The sequence below is a fragment of the Scyliorhinus canicula genome, chromosome 5 (assembly GCF_902713615.1).
Source record: "Scyliorhinus canicula chromosome 5, sScyCan1.1, whole genome shotgun sequence".
Lineage (NCBI taxonomy): Eukaryota > Metazoa > Chordata > Chondrichthyes > Carcharhiniformes > Scyliorhinidae > Scyliorhinus > Scyliorhinus canicula.
In genome coordinates, this window is record NC_052150.1 from 14,360,386 (window position 1) to 14,384,230 (window position 23,845).

General features: G+C 48.1%; 1 protein-coding gene across 4 annotated transcripts in view; it reads left to right on the forward strand.

Moving 5' to 3' along the window:
• Positions 1-5,689, forward strand: part of ssr1 (signal sequence receptor, alpha) — a 32,338-nt gene extending 26,649 nt beyond the window's left edge. For 2 of the 4 annotated variants that reach the window (XM_038796617.1, XM_038796620.1), the window contains exon 10: positions 989-5,689. In XM_038796617.1, coding sequence (XP_038652545.1) covers positions 989-1,053 — 65 coding nt within the window. In that variant the 3' untranslated portion in view covers positions 1,054-5,689. The remainder of the gene's footprint in view (positions 1-988) is intronic. The other 2 variants (XM_038796619.1, XM_038796621.1) reach the window with 1 other exon arrangement.
• Positions 5,690-23,845: the final 18,156 nt, after the last annotated feature.

A 23,845-nucleotide genomic window follows, 5' to 3' on the forward strand; every position in this document is an offset into this window, starting at 1 on the left:
CTAGATCCAGAACAAGGCAGCAGCGCAGGTTCAATTCCTGTACAGGCCTCCCCGAACAGATGCCGGAATGTGGCAACTAGGGGCTTTTCACAATAACTTCATTGAAGCCTACTTATGATAATAACATAGGACATACAGTGCAGAAGGAGACCATTCTTGTTTAGAATGGTTTAGAAGGGGCAGCACGGTAGCATGGTGGTTAGCATAAATGCTTCACAGCTCCAGGGTCCCAGGTTCGATTCCCGGCTGGGTCACTGTCTGTGTGGAGTCTGCACGTCCTCCCCGTGTGTGCGTGGGTTTCCTCCGGGTGCTCCGGTTTCCTCCCACAGTCCAAAGATGTGCGGGTTAGGTGGATTGGTCATGCTAAATTGCCCGTAGTGTCCTAATAGTAAGGTTAAGGGGGGGGGGGGGGGGGAGTTGTTGGGTTACGGGTATAGGGTGGATACATGGGTTTGAGTAGGGTGATCATTGCTCGGCACAACATCGAGGGCCGAAGGGCCTGTTCTGTGCTGTACTGTTCTATGTTCTATGTTCATTCGGCCCATCGATTCTGCACTGACCCACTTAAGCCCTCACTTCCACCCTATCCCCGTAACCTAATAACCCCTCCTAACCTTTTTGGACAATTTTGGACAAAGAGGCAATTTATCATGGCCAATCTACCTAACCTGCGCGTCTTTGGACTGTGGGAGGGAACCGAAGCACCCGGGGAAACCCACGCAGACACTGGGAGAACGTGCAGACTCTGCACAGACTCCGCACAGACAGTGACCCAAGCCAGGAATCGAAGCTGGGACCCTGGAGCTGTGAAGCAATTGTGCTAACCACAATGCTACTGTGCTGCCCAATACCATGGCATTGAAAATAACTGGTCTGTTTGTCTGATTGGATTATTTAAAATTGTTTTCATACTTATCTAAATTTCTCAGTCACTCGACCCTTTGAAAATTGGAATATTTCTAATTACATAAACTTTATTTTTCCACAGACAAAACGTCCCCAAGGAGGTCGCCCCGTAAGCGAGCAAAGAGAACTGTGGGATCGGACGAGTAGTAACCTCTGTTTGTAACCTTCAGTGTTTAATCCTGTCCATTTTTGTTCAACAGTGAGGATAATGCAGAGATGCCATCTAAACACAATAACAAAAAAAAAAATCAGTGGACTGAGCAGTAGAACCATTTTAAGAATTTTTTTTTGAACAAGAGCTTTTCATGAAAATGCACTTGGCTGTACAGAGTTGCTGTTTTTGCCATTTCAATATATTTTAAGCCTTTGTTTTAAAAGAATAATTGCAGCTAGTCAATATTTTGACAACTTAATGTGAATGATTCTACAAGAATTGTTTTTGGCTTATGTATACTTTTACAATGGGTACAAGGAATTGAATTCTGATAGGGAGACTTCTGGCCTTTTACACTCTGTCAGAACAGAGGCAATTTTAAGAACTGTTACTTCCCTGCACACGCTATTTGATGTGCATATGTTGGGCTGTCATTATTTTTGGATTCAAATCTGGAATGATGTTGCACGGAATTAGCACATACACAGAATTGTTGCACATCCTTTATTTTCTCCTGAAAGCTTCTTAAGGTGTATGCGGTGAAGCAGTGTTTATCGTTAATGCGGTTCAAGTAAAAGAAGCCACTGCAGATTTGAGTTTTTGCTTGGCCGTTATAATATCACAGTGAAAATGGATGCGTGTTAATCTGGTATCTCAGGACACTAAACAAGATTGTGATGTGTGTTTTCTAGAGTCAGATACTATCCGAATGAGAATAATTTTGTATGTTTCTGGTATGGACTCAGAATTTATGGATATTTTGGTTTTGAGTGCACCACGGGGTGGCTAAATCAAAGGTAACTTTCAAAATGGATTATTTTCTTATTGATCGAAGACGTTTTGGCAAAATGTATCTAGACAGGGTTTCAAAAACTCGTGTAGGCATTAAGATGTTTTCAATTTCAAAGATTACCTGGAAAGAGATGGCTGGTATTAAACGTGGATGAGACGACATTAAAGTAAACAAACTGAGTTACTATGTTATTTTTTTTTCTTTGACTTTTATTTTTTTAAGTCTGGTTTTCAGTTGCCTTCCACTCTTGTCCAACAGGGAAACAGGAGAGGTGTTTGGAGAGGGTATCCTCTTTTCTATTGCCCTCATTTGTGCCCCCAGCAGGTCAAGTCAGTCGGTAGTCCAATTATTATCCTGTTCCATCCGCCAACAAATCAAATACCTTTTGAAATGTAATTTTATTCACTCGCATGTAGTTTTGCCAGAAGTTGTAGCTGTTGCTGAATTGGTGTCTTTGAAATCAAACTGTCTCATTTCCATTCGGGGAGTTACATTTCAGTCCTATGACTGTCAGTAGCCTTGTGACCTGATCTCTGCTGTTATATTTTTGAAATTTCAAAGTGTAATCGTGATTTAAAATCAAATACAGCTGGAAACGTTGTTGTCCCTCCTGCCTCGGGCACAGAAGAATTAAAAATGAGACGCCTCTTAATCCTGAGATTTGTGCGTTTCATCGATTTACTTTTGGAGTTTTACAATTCGTCCCTCATCCATTGATTTTTGTTTTTTAGATTCTCATTTATGCTAAAAGTATGTGTGCTGTGTTTTTAAAGGTTCTCCTCGTGTGTTAAGTTCATTTCTGGAAAGGGAGATTGCACAAAAAAATACATGCATTCCTCCAACAGTGTGTCAGTGAGTGGGGGTGGTGGACTAATAAAAGACAGCATGGAAATGCCCTGGCATATCTGTTTCAAAACTGCAGATAACTGTTGGCATCAAATAACTTGTCAGCAGAATGCGCCAGTCATGAGGTTAGTTTTGAGATTTAAGATTTTCGAACAGATCCTGTGCCTTTTAACTTGAGCGCCAACTACTTTTTTGCCTCGCCTGCATTGAGCTGCCAATATTTTGCTTCAAAAGGCTTGTATGTATTGAAACATTTCCAATTATGTCTGTCCTTGTGGCTTATTTTTAAGTGTCCTTCAACTTTTGGAAAAATATTAAAATTGCAGCCTGTGTGTGGAAGTGAAGTTACCTATCTACTGAATGGGATACCAGGAATAGCTAAAGTAGACTTTGCTAAACAATCTTAGACCATTGTTTCTTTTAAAAGCCCTGTGCCTTCATGTTTGAATTCAGTCCAAATCTAGGTGTTCCAATTTCACTGGGGCTTGTTCATTCATTTTTTAGAGGATTATGAAGGTCGTCATGGAAAATGCAAATTCATTCCACACATTTCAGGTCTTGTGCCAACATAGATTATCCTGCCGATTCCAACTGTTAATACCTCGAGATTTTGTCTTTGTATTCTCTATCAGTGTTGAAATGCTTATAAATTGATGGACTATTAACAATATTATTGGCTGAAAATGTTAAATATTTGCCTTCCCTTACCGCCTCGTCTCCAAGTTGGCCATCCTTGATTATCTATACAGCCTCACAGACATATGTGGCTGTGTTTGAGCCTAACTTATAAACTTTTTATAAATTTGATACTGGATCCACGCTGACCTATTAAAGGCTGCAAAGCAATCTAAACCAACTCTGACAAAGGGCCCGTGGAAATATTACAGCTATCAGCACTTGTTTGAAAGCTCTTACTTGAAAGTGAACAGATTCACAATAAGGGGAATGCAACCCCAATGCATCGAATGATCTGATGGTGCACAGCAGGAATCTTAAGCCAAAAAGTAACAGTTACAAGTCTGAGAAGCACAAGGAAATAACAAAATGTGGCTCAAGGAATAGCACTTTCGGGACAGCATGGTGGTGCAGCGGTTAGCACTGCTGCCACACGGCGTTGAGGTTCCAGGTTCGATCCTGGCCCTGGGTCACTGTCCATGTGGAGTTTGCACATTCTCCCTGTTTTTGCGTGGGTTTCGCCCCCACAAGCCAAAGATGTGTAGGGTAGGTGGATTGGCCACGCTAAATTGCCCCTTAATAGGAAAAAATGAATTGGGTTCTCTGAATTTTATTTTTAAAAAGGAATAGCACTTTTTAAATTGGCAGACACAAAAAAGATAGAAATTATAATTAGTGATGTTTTTACTTCAAATTTAGAAGAGATTGATGATGATTGAGAAGTTTTTGCCTGATGGCATCCTTAGAAACATTTTCATGATTGGATAGTAGAACCTTTACTGCTTGCATTTAAGTCCTATTGAACCCCATGGAACCATCTCCAAAAAGTACGCAAGCAAGAGACAAATCTTTTTGCAGGTATCAGAACATCTCACAATTTATCAAGTCAATACTATAAGTCATTTAATCTTAAATAGCAGGGCACCTTTCGTGAATCGGCACACTGCCAACATGAGAAATGTACTGGACAATTTGTTGACTTTTTGTCTCGTGCGCTCTCCAATATTTATCCCTTAATGAACTCAAACCAAATCTGTTATTGTCACATTTCTTTTGGTGGGAGTTTGCTGCGCACAAACTGGCTGCTGCATTGCCTACAGTAGAGCATCTCTTGCATTTCAATGGTATTGTTTGGCTGTGAAGCACTTTGGAATGTCCTGAGCTGCTAGAAGACATTATATAAATGCAAATGTTTCTTGCTGTCACCAAGAAACTGGTTAGTTGAGAGTTTCCAGTTTGCAACTTACTGCTTTAGTTTGAGAAAGCCAATGCAGTGAGGAAAAACATTCTTCATTGTGGATAACGTTTCACTTAAATGCACTAAATTTTCAATGCTACAGAACAAATGGGTGTGTAATCTGTATCTGATCTAAAAATGTCAACATCTGTTAAGCACGATGAAATTTTAACAAGTATCTACAGCTATTGGTTCCTGAGTAACTGGGTGCACATCACATGCTTAGGCAGCAACAGTCTAACCTGACTCCAACTCTCAGAACTGGGTCGATATAGGAAGTCCAAATCCAGGCTTTCGAGAGGCTGAGGTTACACAAACGTGCAAGTAAGTAGTCGGCCCCTTGAGCCTGCTCCAACTTTCAGTAGTCTGACCTGGTTCCCACCTACCCCTGATAAGCAAGGGTGAGCAGTGAAAGCTTATCAGGAATCTTGCTGTGCCTTAAATTATTCAAAGAATCTGCTTTGGGGCAGGTTTAGTACAGTGGGCTAAATAGCTGGCTTGTAAAACAGACCAAGGCCAGCAGCGCGGATTCAATTCCCGTACCAACCTCCCTGAACCGGTGGACTCGGGACTTTTCACAGTAACTTCATTTGAAGCCTGCTTGTGATTAAGCGATTTTCATTTTATTCTGTTTTGAGGAAGAGAGTTCCAAAAACTCTCAGCCCCCCCACCCCGAGAGAAAAAAAATTCTCCCCGTTTGTCTTAAATGGGCAACTCAATCAAAGTGAGTATGTAGACCAAATATACCATGGAGCTTGTGGCCATTTGGCTGTTGAGATGGAGCCCTTCACTGAAGGCCGAGGGCGTATTCTTTCTGCAACGGATGTGTGAGCTGGTTAGAAGACTGGGTGACATTCTGTATGAGTGTTTAAGGCCACAAAATCAATTGGCTAAATAACATTGAGGTTACTGTGTTGAACTAAAGTGACAAGTGTGGGGGAGATTTCAATGCATTTGATCAGTTTCTGGCAGCTGTGGAGAAGGGCATGGCATTCTGAAACATTTTTTAAACCTGTAATGCTACAAGGAAACACTTGTGTTCAACCATTACTGCTTCTTGACTGTTTTTAAAAAAAAATAAAAGTATTAAATAAAATTGATGGATAATATGTCTTATTTTTTAAATGGGCAAATATTGTTCGTGACCCCTGTAGGAACTTGATTCGTATGGCATATTCCATAACTTCGACGCATCCCAAGTACTTCAGTCAGTGGCACAGGAGGCAGATCTTGTAGAGAAATATGACAACAACGTTGTACAAAGCAATGTGATAAATTGCCAGTTAATCTAGGGAAATTCGTTCTATTAATTTGCAGTGACATGAGCCCTTTGGCATTTACCCGAGGAACTGGTTTAGCATCTCATCTGAGAGAGGGGGGGCCCTCCAAAAGAGAGCAGTCATCCTTTCAGTCTGCACCTGAAGTGTCATCTTCAATTCCATACTCCAGCCTCTGGCCTACCTTGGAGACAACAAGCTCCCAATTTTCCACCACCTAATCACAACTGCAGACTGCCATATTGGATTGGCTCGTGCTTGTGCGCCTAGCCATGTTCCTTGGTCCAACCACAATTCTCCACCGTAGTCTGCAAAGTTATCGTCGTGTTCTCCCAAGGCGGGAAAGCAAAGCACAGGAGCCTCACAAAATGGAGGAAAGATGCAGGCCTTTTCATGGTGATGGGAGATGAGGTGTAGAATTGTTAGACGATTAGTAAATAGGTCATCCATTTTTAAAGCACATCTTAGGGCGGCGCAGTGGTTAGTGCTGCAGCCTCATGGCGCAGAGGTCAGGTTCGATCCCGGCTCTGGGTCACTGTCCGTGTGGAGTTTGCACATTCTCCCCGTGTTTGCGTGGGTTTTGCCCCCACAACCCAAAAATGTGCAGTTTAGGTGGATTGGTCACACTAAATTGCCCCTTAGAACGTAGAACGATACAACGCAGTACAGGCCCTTCGGCCCACGATGTTGCACCGACATGGGAAGTCAAAAACTAAAGGCCATCTAACCTACACTATGCCCTTATCATCCATATGCTTATCCAGTAAACTTTTAAATGCCCTCAATGTTGGCGAGTTCACTACTGTTGCAGGTAGGGCATTCCACGGCCTCACCACTCTTTGCGTAAAAAACCTACCTCTGACCTCTGTCCTATATCTATTACCCCTCAATTTAAGGCTATGTCCCCTCGTGCTAGCCACCTCCATCCGCGGGAGAAGGCTCTCGCTGTCCACCCTATCTAACCCTCTGATCATTTTGTATGCCTCTATTAAGTCACCTCTTAACCTTCTCTCTAACGAAAACAACCTCAAGTCCATCAGCCTTTCCTCATAAGATTTTCCCTCCATACCAGGCAACATCCTGGTAAATCTCCTCTGCACCCGTTCCAAAGCTTCCACGTCCTTCCTATAATGAGGCGACCAGAACTGTATGCAATACTCCAAATGCGGCCGTACCAGAGTTTTGTACAGCTGCAACATGACTTCATGGCTCCAGAACTCAATCCCTCTACCAATAAAGGCCAACACACCATAGGCCTTCTTCACAACCCTATCAACCTGGGTGGCAACTTTCGGGGATCTATGTACATGGACACCGAGATCCCTCTGCTCATCCACACTGCTAAGAATGTTACCATTAGCCAAATATTCCGCATTCCTGTTTTTCTTTCCAAAGTGAATCACCTCACACTTCTCTACATTAAACTCCATTTGCCGCCTCTCAACCCAGCTCTGCAGCTTATCTAAGTCCCTCTGTAACCTGCAACATCCTTCCACACTGTCTACAACTCCACCGACTTTAGTGTCGTCTGCAAATTTACTCACCCAACCTTCTGTGCCCTCCTCTAGGTCATTTATAAAAATGACAAACAGCAACGGCCCCAGAACAGATCCTTGTGGTACGCCACTCGTAACTGAACTCCATTCTGAATTGGACGAAATGAATTGGGCACTCTAAATTTATAAAAAAAAACATTTAAATCACATCTTGTGTTTGTGGAATTTTGAAACCCATTCTAGTTTGAACCTAAACATCTGCACATTCTTTCTCATTTGCATTTAATTGCAAACATTCATTTGAGCCTGCATTTATTGCACTCAATGGCAGCCTATTCCAAAAGAAAATTGCAATGATTAATAGTTAGATGTAATTCTTGGAACTCGTTATTACTGCAGCTTTTATTGCTGAAGATCGTTTCCAGGTTCAGTGCTACATTCGAGTTTTCCTCCCATTCTGTGGGCAAACACAAAGCAATATGATTTAGTTACAGCAAAGTCACAACCTTGATCCTCAATTATTCAGTCTTGACATAATTTGATCATTGATGGGATGAAGTCAGCTGACGTCAGTTATTTTTAATTGTCGCCAGCTACTGGGCGGGCAAATATAGTTGAATCAGTAAATTCAATCACGCATTTCCAACCTGCTTACATATTTGAACTTCCATTGCCTCCAGAGTGCAATGTGCCATTTGTTTGTCTCCTCCCTCCCCTATCTCCATTCCTGATGAGAGATGCAGGTTTCTTCCTGTTGCTGAGGAAAAGTCTACTCCCTCCTCACCCCTGACTTAACCCCAAGACAGCACGGTGTCATTAAATGTTGGGGCCATCCTTGCTCTATGTTTACAATCTGTCTCCAATGTGTCTCATTTCCATTTGTGGGCTGGCTTGTTTATATAGACCTGACTTCTTGTGGGTGCGCCCCAGGCTCATTGGTGCAGCTTGGAGGTGCAAAACCTAGAAATACCAAAAGTAATATTTCCTTTAGAGGGTGTACAATGAAGGTTCACTCAACTAATGCCTGGGATGAGTGGGGTTTTCTATGAGCAAAACCTTAGGCCTTTATCCCCTGGAATTTAGAGGAATGAGCGGTCATCTCATTGCAAAGGGCCTGCCTGGTGGAGTGTAGTACACGGTCACATAAGGGCTCAACTATTTAGTGATCCTTCATTGCACTCTCACTGGAGGAAACATCCAATTAATTTGGGGTTTTACATTTCCAACTATCACCAATGCTTGCTGCTCCAGCTCCTCCAATCACAGGTTCCTTCCTTCCCGCTCTTGCTTCTCCTCCCAACACAGTTATTCTCACCCTTCCCACAAGAGACTTTGGCTGCACCATTGATGGCTTCAGCCAACTGCTGGTTGACCAATCTGGACCTGTTCCGCATCTTTCAAGATGCCATGGAGAAGAAGCACAAAAAAGGAGGCAGGAGGTGGCCAGGAGCAAGTCCCCTGCACCGAGAGTGGCTTCATGGGCAGCAGCCACCGAAGAGAATGTTCATCCCATTTTAACTTTCCTACAATTCCTGTGTTGGCAGTGGGTCGGAAGTCGAAGGGAAATGGGCAACATACTATGGATGTTGGAATCTGAAACTAACCATGCTGGGGAAACTCACCAGGTCTGGCATCATCTTTAGAGAGAGAGAGAACAGAGTTAACGTTTCGAGTTTGTTTCACTCCCCATCAGAACTGAGGGAATATCTGTTAGAGACAAGACTGGAGCTGGAAGCGATTGCAACACAAGTGTGTAGCAAGTGAGATAGATGACAAAGTGCAGGTGAGAGTGGAGTTTTAGCATCGAGCCCAAAATGTATGGGAATTTTTTTTTTTAAGGGGTTGGAATGGAGGAGAAAAGTCATAGTCTAAAGTTGAAACTATGTTGTGTCTGGATTCAACATTGAGTTCTAACAACTTTTGACTGGGCGTCTATGTCTTAAGATTGCTACATTCTTGTAGCCATCTCTTCCTACTACAGTATGGTATCTAACAGATTTTCCCATCCTCTGTTCTGATGAAGGGCTAAACGGACTTGAAATGTTTGTTCCCTCTCTACAGGTGCTGCCAGACCTGCTGAATTTTGTCAGCGTTCTCCGAGAAGAGATCAACTATGTAGAAATGAATTTGGTCTGTGAGGTAAACCGCTGAATATGTCTTGTCTAATTTCTGTTCCATCACGTCAAATAGTTGGAATTTAGGATGAACCTGACCTTGGTTTATTATTGTGGAATTGTGAAAATACCAAAGAAATAAGGAAGAATGGGATCCTGCACCCCTCAAGTCTAACTGTTATGAATGAAGATCTAAGTGTTTGAGAGCATGCACCAATACATTTAAAAACAGCTTCTTCCCTGCTGTTACCAGGCTCCTGAATGGCCCTCTTCTGGACCAAACTGATCTTTCTATACATCTGTACAGTAGTGGCACTATATTCTGTATGCTTCACCCGATCTCTATGTATTTACATTGTTTATTTATTGTATGTTTTCATGTATGGACCGATCTGTCTGGACTGTGCACAGAACAATATTTTTCACTCTACATTTGTATACGTAACAAATCTAAATCTAAAATCACCTGTCCTCAGATTTGTTTGTTTTAGCTGGCATCCTTGGGTTATGGGTGGTGATGCTTGCCTCTTTACTGAATCCTCCCTGCCTTGTGTGCATAATCCAGCATGATTCTCCTCAAAAACTGAAGGTATTACCTCCACCACAGGGGGGGGGGGGGGGGGTTATTTGAACAGTCTCCAGTAAACCTGTAATCAGAGATGTCGAAAACCCAGTGGGAGAATACAGGACGAAGAGAAACAAGCGCTAGGCCGCCTGAGAGCCCGGGTTCGGCGCAGAGTGCTGTGGGAAGAAAGGTGGCCGGGGCAAGATCGCAGGGTGGGCCTGGGCCCATTACAGTAGACACATTGGCCCAGGAGATGGCGATGGAGTTTGAGCGGAAGTTTGCTGAGCGTTTTGAGCAGCATGGGAATGCTCAAACACTTGGTGGGTGATATATTGGTCCTGTGGTGAATGTAATATATATATGAATGTAATATATATATATATATATATGTACGTCTGAGGATCGTGGGATTATATTCATTGGAGTTTAGGAGGTTGAGGGGAGATCTAATAGAAACGTACAAGATAATGAATGGCTTGGATAGGATGGACGTAGGGAAGTTGTTTCCATTAGCAGGGGAGACTAGAACGCGGGGGCACAGCCTTAGAATAAAAGGGAGTCACTTTAGAACAGAGATGAGGAGAAATTTCTTCAGCCAGAGAGTGGTAGGTCTGTGGAATTCATTGCCACAGAGGGCGGTGGAGGCCGGGACATTGAGTGTCTTTAAGACAGAAATTGATAAATTCTTGATTTCTCGAGGAATTAAGGGCTATGGGGAGAGAGCGGGTAAATGGAGTTGAAATCAACCATGATTGAATGGTGGAGTGGACTCGATGGGCCGAATGGCCTTACTTCCACTCCTATGTCTTATGGTCTTATGATAATTCACACACTCTTTGTAAGCGCAGTAGCGCTATCCTACCACTAGGGGGAGTAGCTCTGGGAGTACTCAGGAACTTTTACTGGGCTCCACCCTTGGCTCCGCCCACGACTCCTCACCCTAGTGCAGCTGTATAAATACCCTTGTCCAGAGTCAGCCTGAGTTCACTAAGAGTTTATCAACGGGTAACAGGCTGGCTCTGAAGGAAGTCGATTAAAGCCTAGATTCATATCGGAAACACGTGTCTGGTGAATTGATGGTTCCAACAGGTCCCAATAATCAAGGCTCTTGGAGTGACATCGGTAGTGTGGGAGCAAGGAGAGATGGAGGAGGCATTGTCGCAGCACAGCGACCAGCTCGCCTCGATGGGAGAGGAGCTGCGGAAGGTGGAGGAGAGCTGTTGTGGGTGGTGGGGGGGGGGGGGGGGGGGGGGGGCTGTTGTGGGTGGTGGGGGGGGGGGGGGGGGGGGGGGCTGTTGTGGGGGTGGCTTTCCTATGGTTATTGTACGAGGTATGTGTCGGGTAGGTGCTCTGGCGGGACCCATCTCACTAGCAAACCTAAGTCGTCTCGTGAACGGAGCGAGGGGGGGTTAGGGGTTGCGGCCAGCCGTGCCTGTGTGGATAGGTTTCGATGGGCCTGGGATGAGGGGATGGGAGTATGCAGAGAGGAGTGATTTCAAGAAGGAGGGGTAGCTGGCTGACAGTTCCTAGGGGTGGGGTATGTTCCTACTTTTGGGGTGGGGCCTTGGTCATGGCTGATGGGGGAAGGGGTGGTGAGAGACCCCCAATCTGAATGGGAATGTGCAGGGATTGGCCAATGAGGCGGGCAAGAGTCTTCTCTCATTTGAAGAGTTTGCGAGCTGATGTGGTGCTGTTGCAGGAGACCCAATTGAGGGTGAAGGACCAGGTTAGGCTTCAGAAGGGTTGGGTGAGTCGGGCATTTCACTCGGACTTTGATTTTTGAAAAAAAAAATTTAAGAGTGCCCAATTCATTTTTTTTTCCAATTAAGGGGCAATTTAGCGTGGCCAATCCACCTAACCTGCACATCTTTGGGTTGTGGGAGTGAGACCCACGCAGACACGGGGAGAATGTGCAAACTCCACATGGACGGCGACTCGGGGCCGGGATCGAACCCCGATCCTCAGCGCCATGAGGCAGCAGAGCTAACCACCCACTCGAGCTTTGATCGCAGGGCCCAGTGGTATTAGTGGGTAAGAGAGTTAGGTTCAGATGGAGAAGGTGGTGGCAGATCAGTGGGGCAGATACAGTATAGTAACGGTTACATTGGAGAGGAGGTTGGTGGTGTTGGTCAGTGTATACGCCCCGAATTGGGATGATGTAGGGTTTATGAAGAGAATGTTGGTGACCATACCAAGTCCGGACACGCATCAGTTAATTTTAGGTGTGGATTTAAATGCAATGTTGAATCCAAAGATGGATCAGTCTAAGCCGCGCTCGTTGACCCCTTCGGGGGAGGAGTGAGCAGGGAGTGTGCTGAAGGAGACGGGGGGGGGAGCAGATCTATGGCGGTTCTTATATCCAGGGGGCAGAGAGTATTCCTTTTTTTCGCCAGTGCATAATGTATACTCAAGAATTGACTTATTTATTATGGGGAGTTTGTTGTTGTCGGGGGTCAGGAAAGTGGAATACTTGGTGATTGGCATTTCGGATCATGCTCCATGTTTGGTGGACGTGGTCCTGGAGAAGGGCCTGCACAGAGGCTGGTGTGGAGGATGGATGTGGGGCTGGAGAAGGGGCCGGCACAGAGGCCGGTGTGGAGGTTGGATGTGGGACTGGAGAAGGGGCCGGCACAGAGGCCGGCATGGAGGTTGGATGTGGGGCTGGAGAAGGGGCCGGCATGGAGGTTGGATGTGGGGCTGGAGAAGGGGCCGGCACAGAGGCCGGTGTGGAGGATGGATGTAGGGCTGGAGAAGGGGCCGGCACAGAGGCCGGTGTGGAGGATGGATGTCGGCCTGGAGAAGGGGCCGGCACAGAAGCCGGTGTGGAAGATGGATGTGGGGCTGGGAAAGGGGCCGGCACAGAGGCCGGTGTGGAGGATGGATGTAGGGCTGGAGAAGGGGCCGGCACAGAGGCCGGTGTGGAGGATGGATGTGGGGCTGGAGAAGGGGCCGGCACAGAGGCTGGTGTGGAGGATGGATGTGGACCTGGAGAAGGGCCTGCACAGAGGCCGGTGTGGAGGATGGATGTGGGCCTGGAGAAGGGGCCGGCACAGAGGCCGATGTGGAGGTTGGATGTGGGGCTGGAGAAGGGGCTGCACAGAGGCCGGTGTGGAGGATGGATGTGGGGCTGGAGAAGGGGCCGGCACAGAGGCTGGTGTGGAGGTTGGATGTGGACCTGGAGAAGGGCCTGCACAGAGGCCGGTGTGGAGGATGGATGTCGGCCTGGAGAAGGGGCCGGCACAGAGGCCGGTGTGGAGGATGGATGTGGGGCTGGAGAAGGGGCCGGCACAGAGGCCGGTGTGGAGGATGGATGTGGGGCTGGAGAAGGGGCCGGCACAGAGGCCGGTGTGGAGGTTGGATGTGGGGCTGGGAAAGGGGCCGGCACAGAGGCCGGTGTGGAGGATGGATGTGGGGCTGGGAAAGGGGCCGGCACAGAGGCCAGTGTGGAGGATGGATGTGGGCCTGGAGAAGGGGCCGGCACAGAGGCCGGTGTGGAGGATGGATGTGGGGCTGGAGAAGGGGCCGGCACAGAAGCCGGTGTGGAGGATGAATGTGGGGCTGGAGAAGGGGCCTGCCCAGAGGCCGGTGTGGAGGATGGATGTGGGGCTGGAGAAGGGGCCGGCACAGAGGCCGGTGTGGAGGATGGATGTGGGGCTGGGAAAGGGGCCGGCACAGAGGCCGGTGTGGAGGTTGGATGTGGGGCTGGGAAAGGGGCCGGCACAGAAGCCGGTGTGGAGGATGGATGTGGGGCTGGAGAAGGGGCCGGCACAGAGGCCGGTGTGGAGGATGGATGTGGGCCTGGAGAAGGGGGCTGCACAGAGGCTGGTGTGGAGGATGGATGTGGGCCTGGAGAAGGGGGCTGCACAGAGGCCGGGGTGAAGGTTGGATGTGGGCCTGGAGAAGGGGGCTGCACAGAGGCCGGTGTGGAGGATGGATGTGGGCCTGGAGAAGGGGGCTGCACAGAGGCCGGGGTGAAGGTTGGATGTGGGCCTGGAGAAGGGGGCTGCACAGAGGCTGGTGTGGAGGATGGATGTGGGCCTGGAGAAGGGGGCTGCACAGAGGCCGGGGTGAAGGTTGGATGTGGGCCTGGAGAAGGGGGCTGCACAGAGGCTGGTGTGGAGGATGGATGTGGGCCTGGAGAAGGGGCCGGCACAGAGGCCGGGGTAAAGGTTGGATGTGGGGCTGGAGAAGGGGCTGCACAGAAGCCGGTGTGGAAGATGGATGTGGGGCTGGAGAAGGGGCCGGCACAGAGGCCGGTGTGGAGGATGGATGTGGGGCTGGGAAAGGGGCCGGCACAGAGGCCGGTGTGGAGGTTGGATGTGGGGCTGGGAAAGGGGCCGGCACAGAAGCCGGTGTGGAGGATGGATGTGGGGCTGGAGAAGGGGCCGGCACAGAGGCTGGTGTGGAGGATGGATGTGGGCCTGGAGAAGGGGGCTGCACAGAGGCTGGTGTGGAGGATGGATGTGGGGCTGGAGAAGGGGCCGGCACAGAGGCTGGTGTGGAGGATGGATGTGGGCCTGGAGAAGGGGGCTGCACAGAGGCTGGTGTGGAGGATGGATGTGGGCCTGGAGAAGGGGGCTGCACAGAGGCCGGGGTGAAGGTTGGATGTGGGCCTGGAGAAGGGGGCTGCACAGAGGCCGGTGTGGAGGTTGGATGTGGTCCCGGGAAAGGGGCCTGCACAGAGGCTGGTGTGGAGGATGGATGTGGGCCTGGAGAAGGGCCTGCACAGAGGCCGGTGTGGAGGATGGATGTGGGGCTGGGAAAGGGGCCGGCACAGAGGCCGGTGTGGAGGTTGGATGTGGGGCTGGGAAAGGGGCCGGCACAGAAGCCGGTGTGGAGGATGGATGTGGGGCTGGAGAAGGGGCCGGCACAGAGGCTGGTGTGGAGGATGGATGTGGGCCTGGAGAAGGGGGCTGCACAGAGGCTGGTGTGGAGGATGGATGTGGGCCTGGAGAAGGGGGCTGCACAGAGGCCGGGGTGAAGGTTGGATGTGGGCCTGGAGAAGGGGGCTGCACAGAGGCCGGTGTGGAGGTTGGATGTGGTCCCGGGAAAGGGGCCTGCACAGAGGCTGGTGTGGAGGATGGATGTGGGCCTGGAGAAGGGCCTGCACAGAGGCCGGTGTGGAGGATGGATGTGGGGCTGGAGAAGGGGCCTGCCCAGAGGCCGGTGTGGAGGATGGATGTGGGCCTGGAGAAGGGGCTGCACAGAGGCTGGTGTGGAGGATGAATGTGGGGCTGGAGAAGGGGCTGCACAGAGGCCGGGGTGGAGGATGGATGTGGGGCTGGAGAAGGGGCCGGCACAGAGGCTGGTGTAGAGGATGGATGTGGGGCTGGAGAAGGGGCCGGCACAGAGGCCGGCGTGGAGGATGGATGTGGGGCTTTTATGGCTCTGGGTTGTGTCAGGATGGCAGAGGTGATTAACGATTATGTGGGGTTTAATAATGGGGCGATTTTGCCGTCAGTGGTGTGGGAGGCGGTGGTAAGGGGCGAGAACATCTCTAAGGCGCAGGTGGATTGGGACACAAGAGAGGAGTGGTAACGGCTGGTTGATGAAATCTTGAAGGTTGATGGGAAGTATGCGGAGGATCCCAATCCGTTGCTTTTGGTCAGTAGAAAGGGATGCAGACCTTTGTCTACAGGGAAAGTGGTACGCCAGTTGAGGCAGGCGGATGGTGTGGTGTCTGAAAACGAGGAGGTGGCCAGTCACTTGCTGGCGGAGCAGCTCTGCGAGAGATTCTTCAGGTCAGGGAGGGGCGAAGCAGCTGGTGGTGGTGCCAGAGCAGGTGAATAGGTCATTTAAGGTATTGAGGTTGTGTAGGTCAGAGCCTCTGAGGGGTGAGTCAGACATGAGGGAGGTTTGGGGCTGGAGGGGCTAGAGTGGCCTAGAGGAGGAGAAGGCAGGGGGGAGGAGCCAGTAGGGATTGAGACGGTTCAGACGGCAATAGGGAAGATGCAAAGAGGTAAAGCACAGGGGCTGGATGGGTTCATAGTGGAATTCTATAAGAGGTTTTTGAAGGTTGGTGGAGATGTTTGAGTTCACTGTGGCTAAAGGGGCACGCCCGGAGACAATGGGGCAGGCATCTGTTTCACTGTTGTTCAAAAAGAATATGGACCCGGTGGAGTGTGGGTCGTATTGGCCAATATCTCTGTTGAATGTGGATGCCAAGATTCTTGCCAAAGTGTTGGTGCTGAGGTTGGAGGAGAGCCTTCCGCAGGCAGTTGTCCTTGAATGTGCGACGCTTGTTAAATGTGGTGCTCTCCCCATCAGAGGTGGGGGGGAGGGGGGGGGGGAGCTGGAGGTAGTGGTGGCGCTGGATGCAGAGAAGGCGTTTGATCAAGTAGAGTGGGGTTATTTGTTTGCAGTCTAGGAGCAGTTTGGGATTGGGCCTACGTTTATGGCGTGGGTCAAATTGTTATATAAGGAACCAAAGGCATGTGTCCATAAAAATGAGGTGAACTTGGGATATTTTCAGCTGCACAGGGAACCGTTTCATTTGCGTTGGCAATAAAACCCTTGGCCATTGCGCTGAGGAGCTCGGGTAAGTGGAGGGGGATAGTGAGAGAGGTGGATCATAAGGTATCGCTGTATGCTGACGATCCTTTGTTGTATATTTCTAACCCGGGTCCCACGGTCTCATTGTTTAAGAGTGGACATAAACCATGGGGTTTGCAAACAACTTGTCTCCATGTTTCACCAGGGACAAGGTGCGCTGAAACTCCATGAGCGGAATTCTCCGTCGGCGGGATCCTCCACTCCATGGCAGCACACCGACGCCCGCGGGTTTCCCAACAATGAGGTACCCACAATGGGAAATCCTATTGGCCGGCTGCCAGAACGGAGGATCCTGCTGTCAGCGAGGTCGCGCCGCGCAGGAAAACACGACTGGCGGCCAGAGAATCCTGCAAATATGAAATGGATCCCATCGACCTTTCATTGTTTTGTGATTGTTCCTCATCCAAAACTGTGAACGTCTACAACGCAGGATGTGTACCAGTCCAACCCACCATTTTATGGAAGGACGAATTTGGACTTGTCAATTGGTTAAAGTCATATTTGTTCCCTGTTCTTTTCAACAAAAAAGTAGACGGTCTTCTGATCAGAAATATCACGACAAATGCCAACTGAAAAGCCATCAAACCAACTGAAAGACAACCACACAGCCAAGGTAAAACAAATATACCTTGAAAGTGGGAGAAGAATCCTCTCTCAAACTATTTGTTCTATCCCTACAATCACCAGAGATCCAACCTCCTGGAAATTCAACTACAAGCAGCCTCACAGCTTACTGAGAACCCTTTGGCTCACAATATCTCCACTCTAGCCAAAGAATTAATTCATCTAAAGCTACATGTCTGCTACAAAAGAGACTGAAATAATTGTTTTTTGCAATCATATTGCTTTTTTCCTCATCTGTACCTAACCTTTGTATGTGTGGCAGTGGGCATGGAACATTGCATTTAAAACTCCAGGACAAGTATGTGAGAATAAATAATTTTATTTATTTTTAAATACACAAAAGCTTGCTGCTGGAATTTATTTAAATTGGATCTCACCACTCTGAGGGGGCACAAGCGCATTGATCTCGCAAAAATACTTTGAACGTGGGCAATACGAAAGGACATAAGTAAAAGCAAAATACTGCAGATTCTGGAAGTCTGAATTTGAAACAAAATGCTAGACAAACTCAGATCTGGCAGCATCTGTGCAGACATAGAGTTACCGTTTGATTCTGTATGACCTCTGGAGCTGAAGAGGGGCAGAAATGTGATTGATTATATAATTGAAGGGTGGTGGAGCAGAATAGAATGTCATGCAATTCATGGGAGCTAAGGAGCGATTGACAAGATATCATGGACACAAGACAAGGGATGTGTTAATGGTAGCATTGGGACTAAAGAAGGTGCTGATGGATTACCAAACCCAGATTTCTGCCAGTCCCTTAAAGTACAAGTTCTGAATTAGTGGAGAGCTGTGCGTTTGTCTGTAATTCTGACCACCCTCCCTTCGTTTTGGCCCGTCAGTTATTCTCTGCGCTATTTAAGGAGCTTTGTATGCTAATACCTAATCAGGGACTGCGTGATGGGAGGTTGGTTATAAAGAGTGAAAAGCCAGGGGCAATGGCATGTGTTCGATAGCATGATGGAGATCATAACTTGAGTGGAACAATCTGCCTTGTGGGGAGTGTGGAGGAGGAGGAGAGAGGCCAACTCTGAAGCAGACAGCTGCAATTTGGAGGGCATAATTGTTATGTTCTGACATGAGAATTACAGCTGAGAGCAGAACTCCCCCCCCCCCCCCCCCCCCCCACAGAGTATTCTGAGATAGAGAGAGCGAGAGAGCGTAACTAAAGCAGAAAGCAGTTTTTTGCTTTCTTTTTAAAAAATAAATTTAGAATAGCCAATTTTATTACCCAAATAAGGGTCAATTTAGCGTGGCCAATCCACCTACGCTGCACATCTCTGGGCTGTGGGGGTGAGACCCACACAAACACGGGGAGAATGTGCAAACTCCACACGGACAGTGACCCGGGCCGGGATCGAACCCGGGTACTCAGCGCCATGATGCAGCAGTGCTAACCACTGTGCCACCCAAGGCTGACATTTATGAATAATTTTGATCGATGGCTGGAGGGAGCGCAAATAAAGAGATTTGGGAACAGAGCAAACACATTACTCCCGTGGAGGATAAACATCGACATGGGCTGCTTAGAATAACTGGCCAATTTCTACGTGCACATGCACTTTGGTCCACATTACGATAGAAACGATGACTTGCATTTATATGAATTTTTCCACGACTATCAGGTAGCTCGGAGCGCTTTGCAGCCAATTATGTACATTTGACGTGTTCTTAGTGTTGAATGTCGGAAATGTGGCAGCCACAGAGAGCCGTGCAATATTAACCAGATAATCTGTTTGTGATGGTGAGTGAGCAATAGGTATTGGCCGGACACCAAGAATAACTCCACTAATCCTCTTCAAGATAGTGCCTTGAGGGGGCTGGCACGGTGGCGCAGTGGTTGGCACTGCTGTCTCACGGTGCCACAGTGGTTGGCACTGCTGTCTCACGGTGCCACAGTGGTTGGCACTGCTGTCTCACGGTGCTGAGGATCCGGGTTCAATCACAGCCCTGAGCCACTGTCCGCATGAAGTTTGCACATTCTGCCTGTGTCTGCGTGGGTGTCACGCCCACAACCCAAAGATGTGCAGGGTAGTTGGACTGGCCACGCCAAATTGTCCCTTAATTGGAAAAGACCAGAATTTTTTTTTAAAAATAGTACCTTGGGATCTTTTTTGTAAAAATTAATTTAGAATACCCAATTTTTTTCCCAATTAAGGGCCAATTTAGCGTGGCCAATTAACCTACTCTGCACATCATTTTGGGTTGTGGGGGTGAGACCCACGCAGACACGGGGAGAATGTGCAAACTCCACATGGACATTGACCCGGGGCTGGAATCGAACCTGGGTACTCAGCACTGTGAGGCAACAGTGCTGACCACTGCGCCATCCTGTGCCTTGGGATCGTTTATGCGCACCTGAGAGGGCCAATGGCTTACGATTCCAGCTGCAACCAGCGGGAGTACAGCACTCCTTCAGTACCGCACGAGTGTCAGCCTTGATGTTTTATCATAGTTAAAATCCTAACACTTTACCAAATGAAGTGTTTATCATTTTCCCCATACCCTTTTAATTGCTGAGTTTTTTTTTAAAGATTGCATTTCATGGTGCAGTAGATTGATTAATTATCGTTGTCGTATTTCATTATGAAAGGGAGGGGTGCCAGCTGTAACTTGATTGGCAACTCTCTCACCTCTGAGTCACACGGTCCCAGTCTCAGGTCCCGTTCCTGAGCACCAGAAATCAAGGCTGACACTCTGGTGCGGTACTGAGGGAGTGCAACACTCCCGCAGGAATCAGCTGGAATCTTGCGCCATTGGCCCTCCCAGGTGTGAATAAAAGATCCCAAGGCACAGGGCGGCCCGGTGGCAGCACTATGACCTCCACCACAAATCCACCCCAGCCGGAATGGGGATCTGTTGGCACCAGTCTGATCCAGCCAACCATCCAGGAATCCGAGTTGCTGTGGCAACATACATGTTTGACACACACGTTGTAGTCTGAAGCTAAGGATAATGGTAGAGGCTCCAATTTTCGTTCTATCACCTGGCGGACCAGGAACCTCTCCCACTCTTACTGCCATTGGTGTGTGTTGGAAGAATTTTGCAGGTTGTTACTCAGCCTGTTTGGCCGCGATGTGAACCCACCTTCCTTGGCCATCAAGCATTGGGGTAGGTCTTAAACCTGGTGCTCCTGGCTCAGAGGCAGGGCTGCTACCAACTGCATCACAAGATCTCCGTTCACCTTAATAGCCAATATCAAATCAAAATATAATGTTGGAATTGTATAAAACACTGGTGAGGCTACAACTGGAGTATTGTGTGCAATTCTGGTCACCACATCACAGGAAGGATGTTCTTGCTCTGGAGAGAGTGCAGAGGAGGTTTACAAGAATGTTGTCAGGGCTAAAAAAGTGTAGCTGCGAGGAGAGATTGGACTGATTGGGGTTATTTTCCTTGGAACAAAGAAGGCCGAGGGGTGACTTGATTGAGGTGTACAAAATTAAGTGGGGAAGTGATAGTGAACAGGATAAAACTGTTTCCCTTGGTGGAGAATTCGAGAACCAGGGGACATTGATTGAAGGTGTAGAGGGGACATGAGGAAGAAGCATTTTATGCAGAGGGTAGCGGGAGTCTGGAATTCGCTGCCCGAGTTGGTGGTGGAGACAGAGATGCTAAACTCTTTTAAGAAATACCTGGATCTGCAAGGTAAGTGCTATGAGCTGCAGGGCGTTGAAAGATTCTATTACAAATGCAGGTCTTTACAGCTACAATATGTTTACCGAGCATCTACACTTTAATCCAGACTGCGCCAATAATACATTTGTAATTCAGAAGCTGGAAGTGAGAGTGTGTCACTCAATTGAAGTGGAATACACGAATGGGAAGAAATAGAAATAACGTTGAATTGGCTGAATAAAATGTTGTTTGAGCCGTTTTTATTTCACATAGAATATCCTGAACGGAGAGATTAAAACACAGTCTGAGACAATGTGTTATGAGTCAAAGGGTTGGTAAATGTAGACCATGTTTATATGGTTAGGATTCAATGTGCTACTATTATGTCAAATCTGTTATTCCCTTGTGGTTTTGATTTATTGGGAGTGGTTCATTCCTCTATTTATAGTGAACTGTCATTTTAAGAAATGGTTTCTAACGAAGAGTAGCCGACTAAAAGCTCCTGAGAATTCAATTCATACCCTGTACTGGGCTCAATTCACAGCCTGAACGGGGCTCAATTCACAGCCTGGACTGGGCTCAATTCACACCCTGTACTGGGCTCAATTCACAGCCTGTACTGGGCTCAATTCACAGCCTGAACTGGGCTCAATTCACAGCCTGTACTGGGTTCAATTCACAGTCTGTACTGGGTTCAATTCACAGCCTGTACTGGGTTCAATTCACAGCCTGTACTGGGCTCAATTCACAACCTGTACTGGGCTCAATTCACAGTCTGCACTGGGCTCAGTTCACAGCCTGAACTGGGCTCAATTCACAGCCTGTACTGGGCTCAATTCACAGCCTGAACTGGGCTCAATTCACAGCCTGTACTGGGTTCTATTCACAGCCTGTACTGGGTTCTATTCACAGCCTGTACTGGGCTCAATTCACAGCCTGTACTGGGCTCAATTCACAGCCTGTACTGGGTCCTATTCACAGCCTATACTGGGTTCTATTCACAGCCTGTACTGGGTTCAATTCACAGCCTGTACTGAGTTCGATTCACAACCTGTACTGGGCTCAATTCGCAGCCTGTACTGGGCTCAATTCACAGCCTGTACTGGGCTCAATTCACAGCCTGTACTGGGTTCAATTCACAGCCTGTACTGGGATCAGTTCACAACCTGTACTGGGCTCGATTCTCAGCCTGTACTGGGTTCGATTCACAGCCTGTACTGGGTTCAATTCACAGTCTGTACTGGGTTCTATTCACAGCCTGTACTGGGATCAGTTCACAACCTGTACTGGGCTCGATTCACAGCCTGTACTGGGTTCGATTCACAGCCTGTACTGGGCTCAATTCACAGCCTGTACTGGCTTCAATTCACAGCCTGTACTGGGTTCTATTCACAGCCTGTACTGGGTTCTATTCACAGCCTGTACTGGGTTCAATTCACAGCCTGTACTGGCTTCAATTCACAGCCTGTACTGGGCTCAATTCACAGCCTGTACTGGGCTCAATTCACAGCCTATACGGGGTTCAGTTAACAGCGTGTACTGACTTTGATTCACAGCCTGTACTGAGCTCAGTTCACAGCCTGTACTGGGTTCTAATAACAAACTATACTGGGCTCAATTCACAGCCTGTATTGGGCTCAATTCACAGCCTGTGCTGGGCTCCGTTCACAGCCTGTACTGGGCTCAATTCACAGCCTGTACTGGGTTCGATTCACAGCCTGTACTGGGCTCAATTTACAGCCTCTACTGGGTTCGATTCACAGCCTGTACTGGGCTCAGTTCACAGCCTGTACTGGGTTCTAATCACAAACTGTACTGGGCTCAATTCACAGCCTGTACTGGACTCAATTCACAGCCTGTACTGGGCTCAATTCACAGCCTGTAGTGGGCTCAATTCACAGCCTGGACTAGGTTCAATTCACAGCCTGTACTGGGTTCAATTCACAGGCTATACTGGGTTGAACTCACAGCCTGTACTGGGCTCAGTTCACAGCCTGTACTGGGTTCTAATCACAAACTGTACTGGGCTCAATTCACAGCCTGTACTGGGCTCAATTCGCAGCCTGTACTGGGCTCAATTCACAGCCTGTACTGGGCTCAATTCACAGCCTGTACCGGGTTCAATTCACAGCCTGTACTGGGCTCAATTCACAGCCTGTACTGGGCTCAATTCACAGCCTGTACTGGGATCAGTTCACAACCTGTACTGGGCTCGATTCTCAGCCTGTACTGGGTTCGATTCACAGCCTGTACTGGGTTCAATTCACAGTCTGTACTGGGTTCTATTCACAGCCTGTACTGGGATCAGTTCACAACCTGTACTGGGCTCGATTCACAGCCTGTACTGGGTTCGATTCACAGCCTGTACTGGGCTCAATTCACAGCCTGTACTGGGTTGAACTCACAGCCTGTACTGGGCTCAATTCACAGCCTGTACTGGGCTCAATTAGCAGCCTGTACTGGGTTCAATTCACAGCCTGTACTGGGTTGAATTCACAGCCTGTAGTGGGTTCGATTCACAGCCTGTACTGGGCTCAATTCACAGCCTGTACTGGGCTCAATTCACAGCCTGTACTGGGTTCGATTCACAGCCTGTACTGAGCTCAATTCACAGCCTGTACTGGGTTCGATTCACAGCCTGTACTGGGTTCAATTCACAGCCTGTACTGGGCTCAATTCACAGCCTGTACTGGGCTCAATTCACAGTCTGTACTGGGTTCAATTCGCTGTCTGTACTGGGCTCAATTCACAGCCTGTATTGGGCTCAATTCACAGCCTGTACTGAGTTAGATTCCCAGCCTGTACTGGGTTCAATTCACAGTCTGTACTGGGTTCAATTCACAGCCTGTACTGGGTTCAACTAACCACCTAAACTGGGTTTAGCTAACCACCTGAACTAGATTCAACTAACCACCTGAACTAGGTTCAACTAACCACCTGAACTGGGTTCAACTAACCACCTGAACTGGGTTCAACTAACCACCT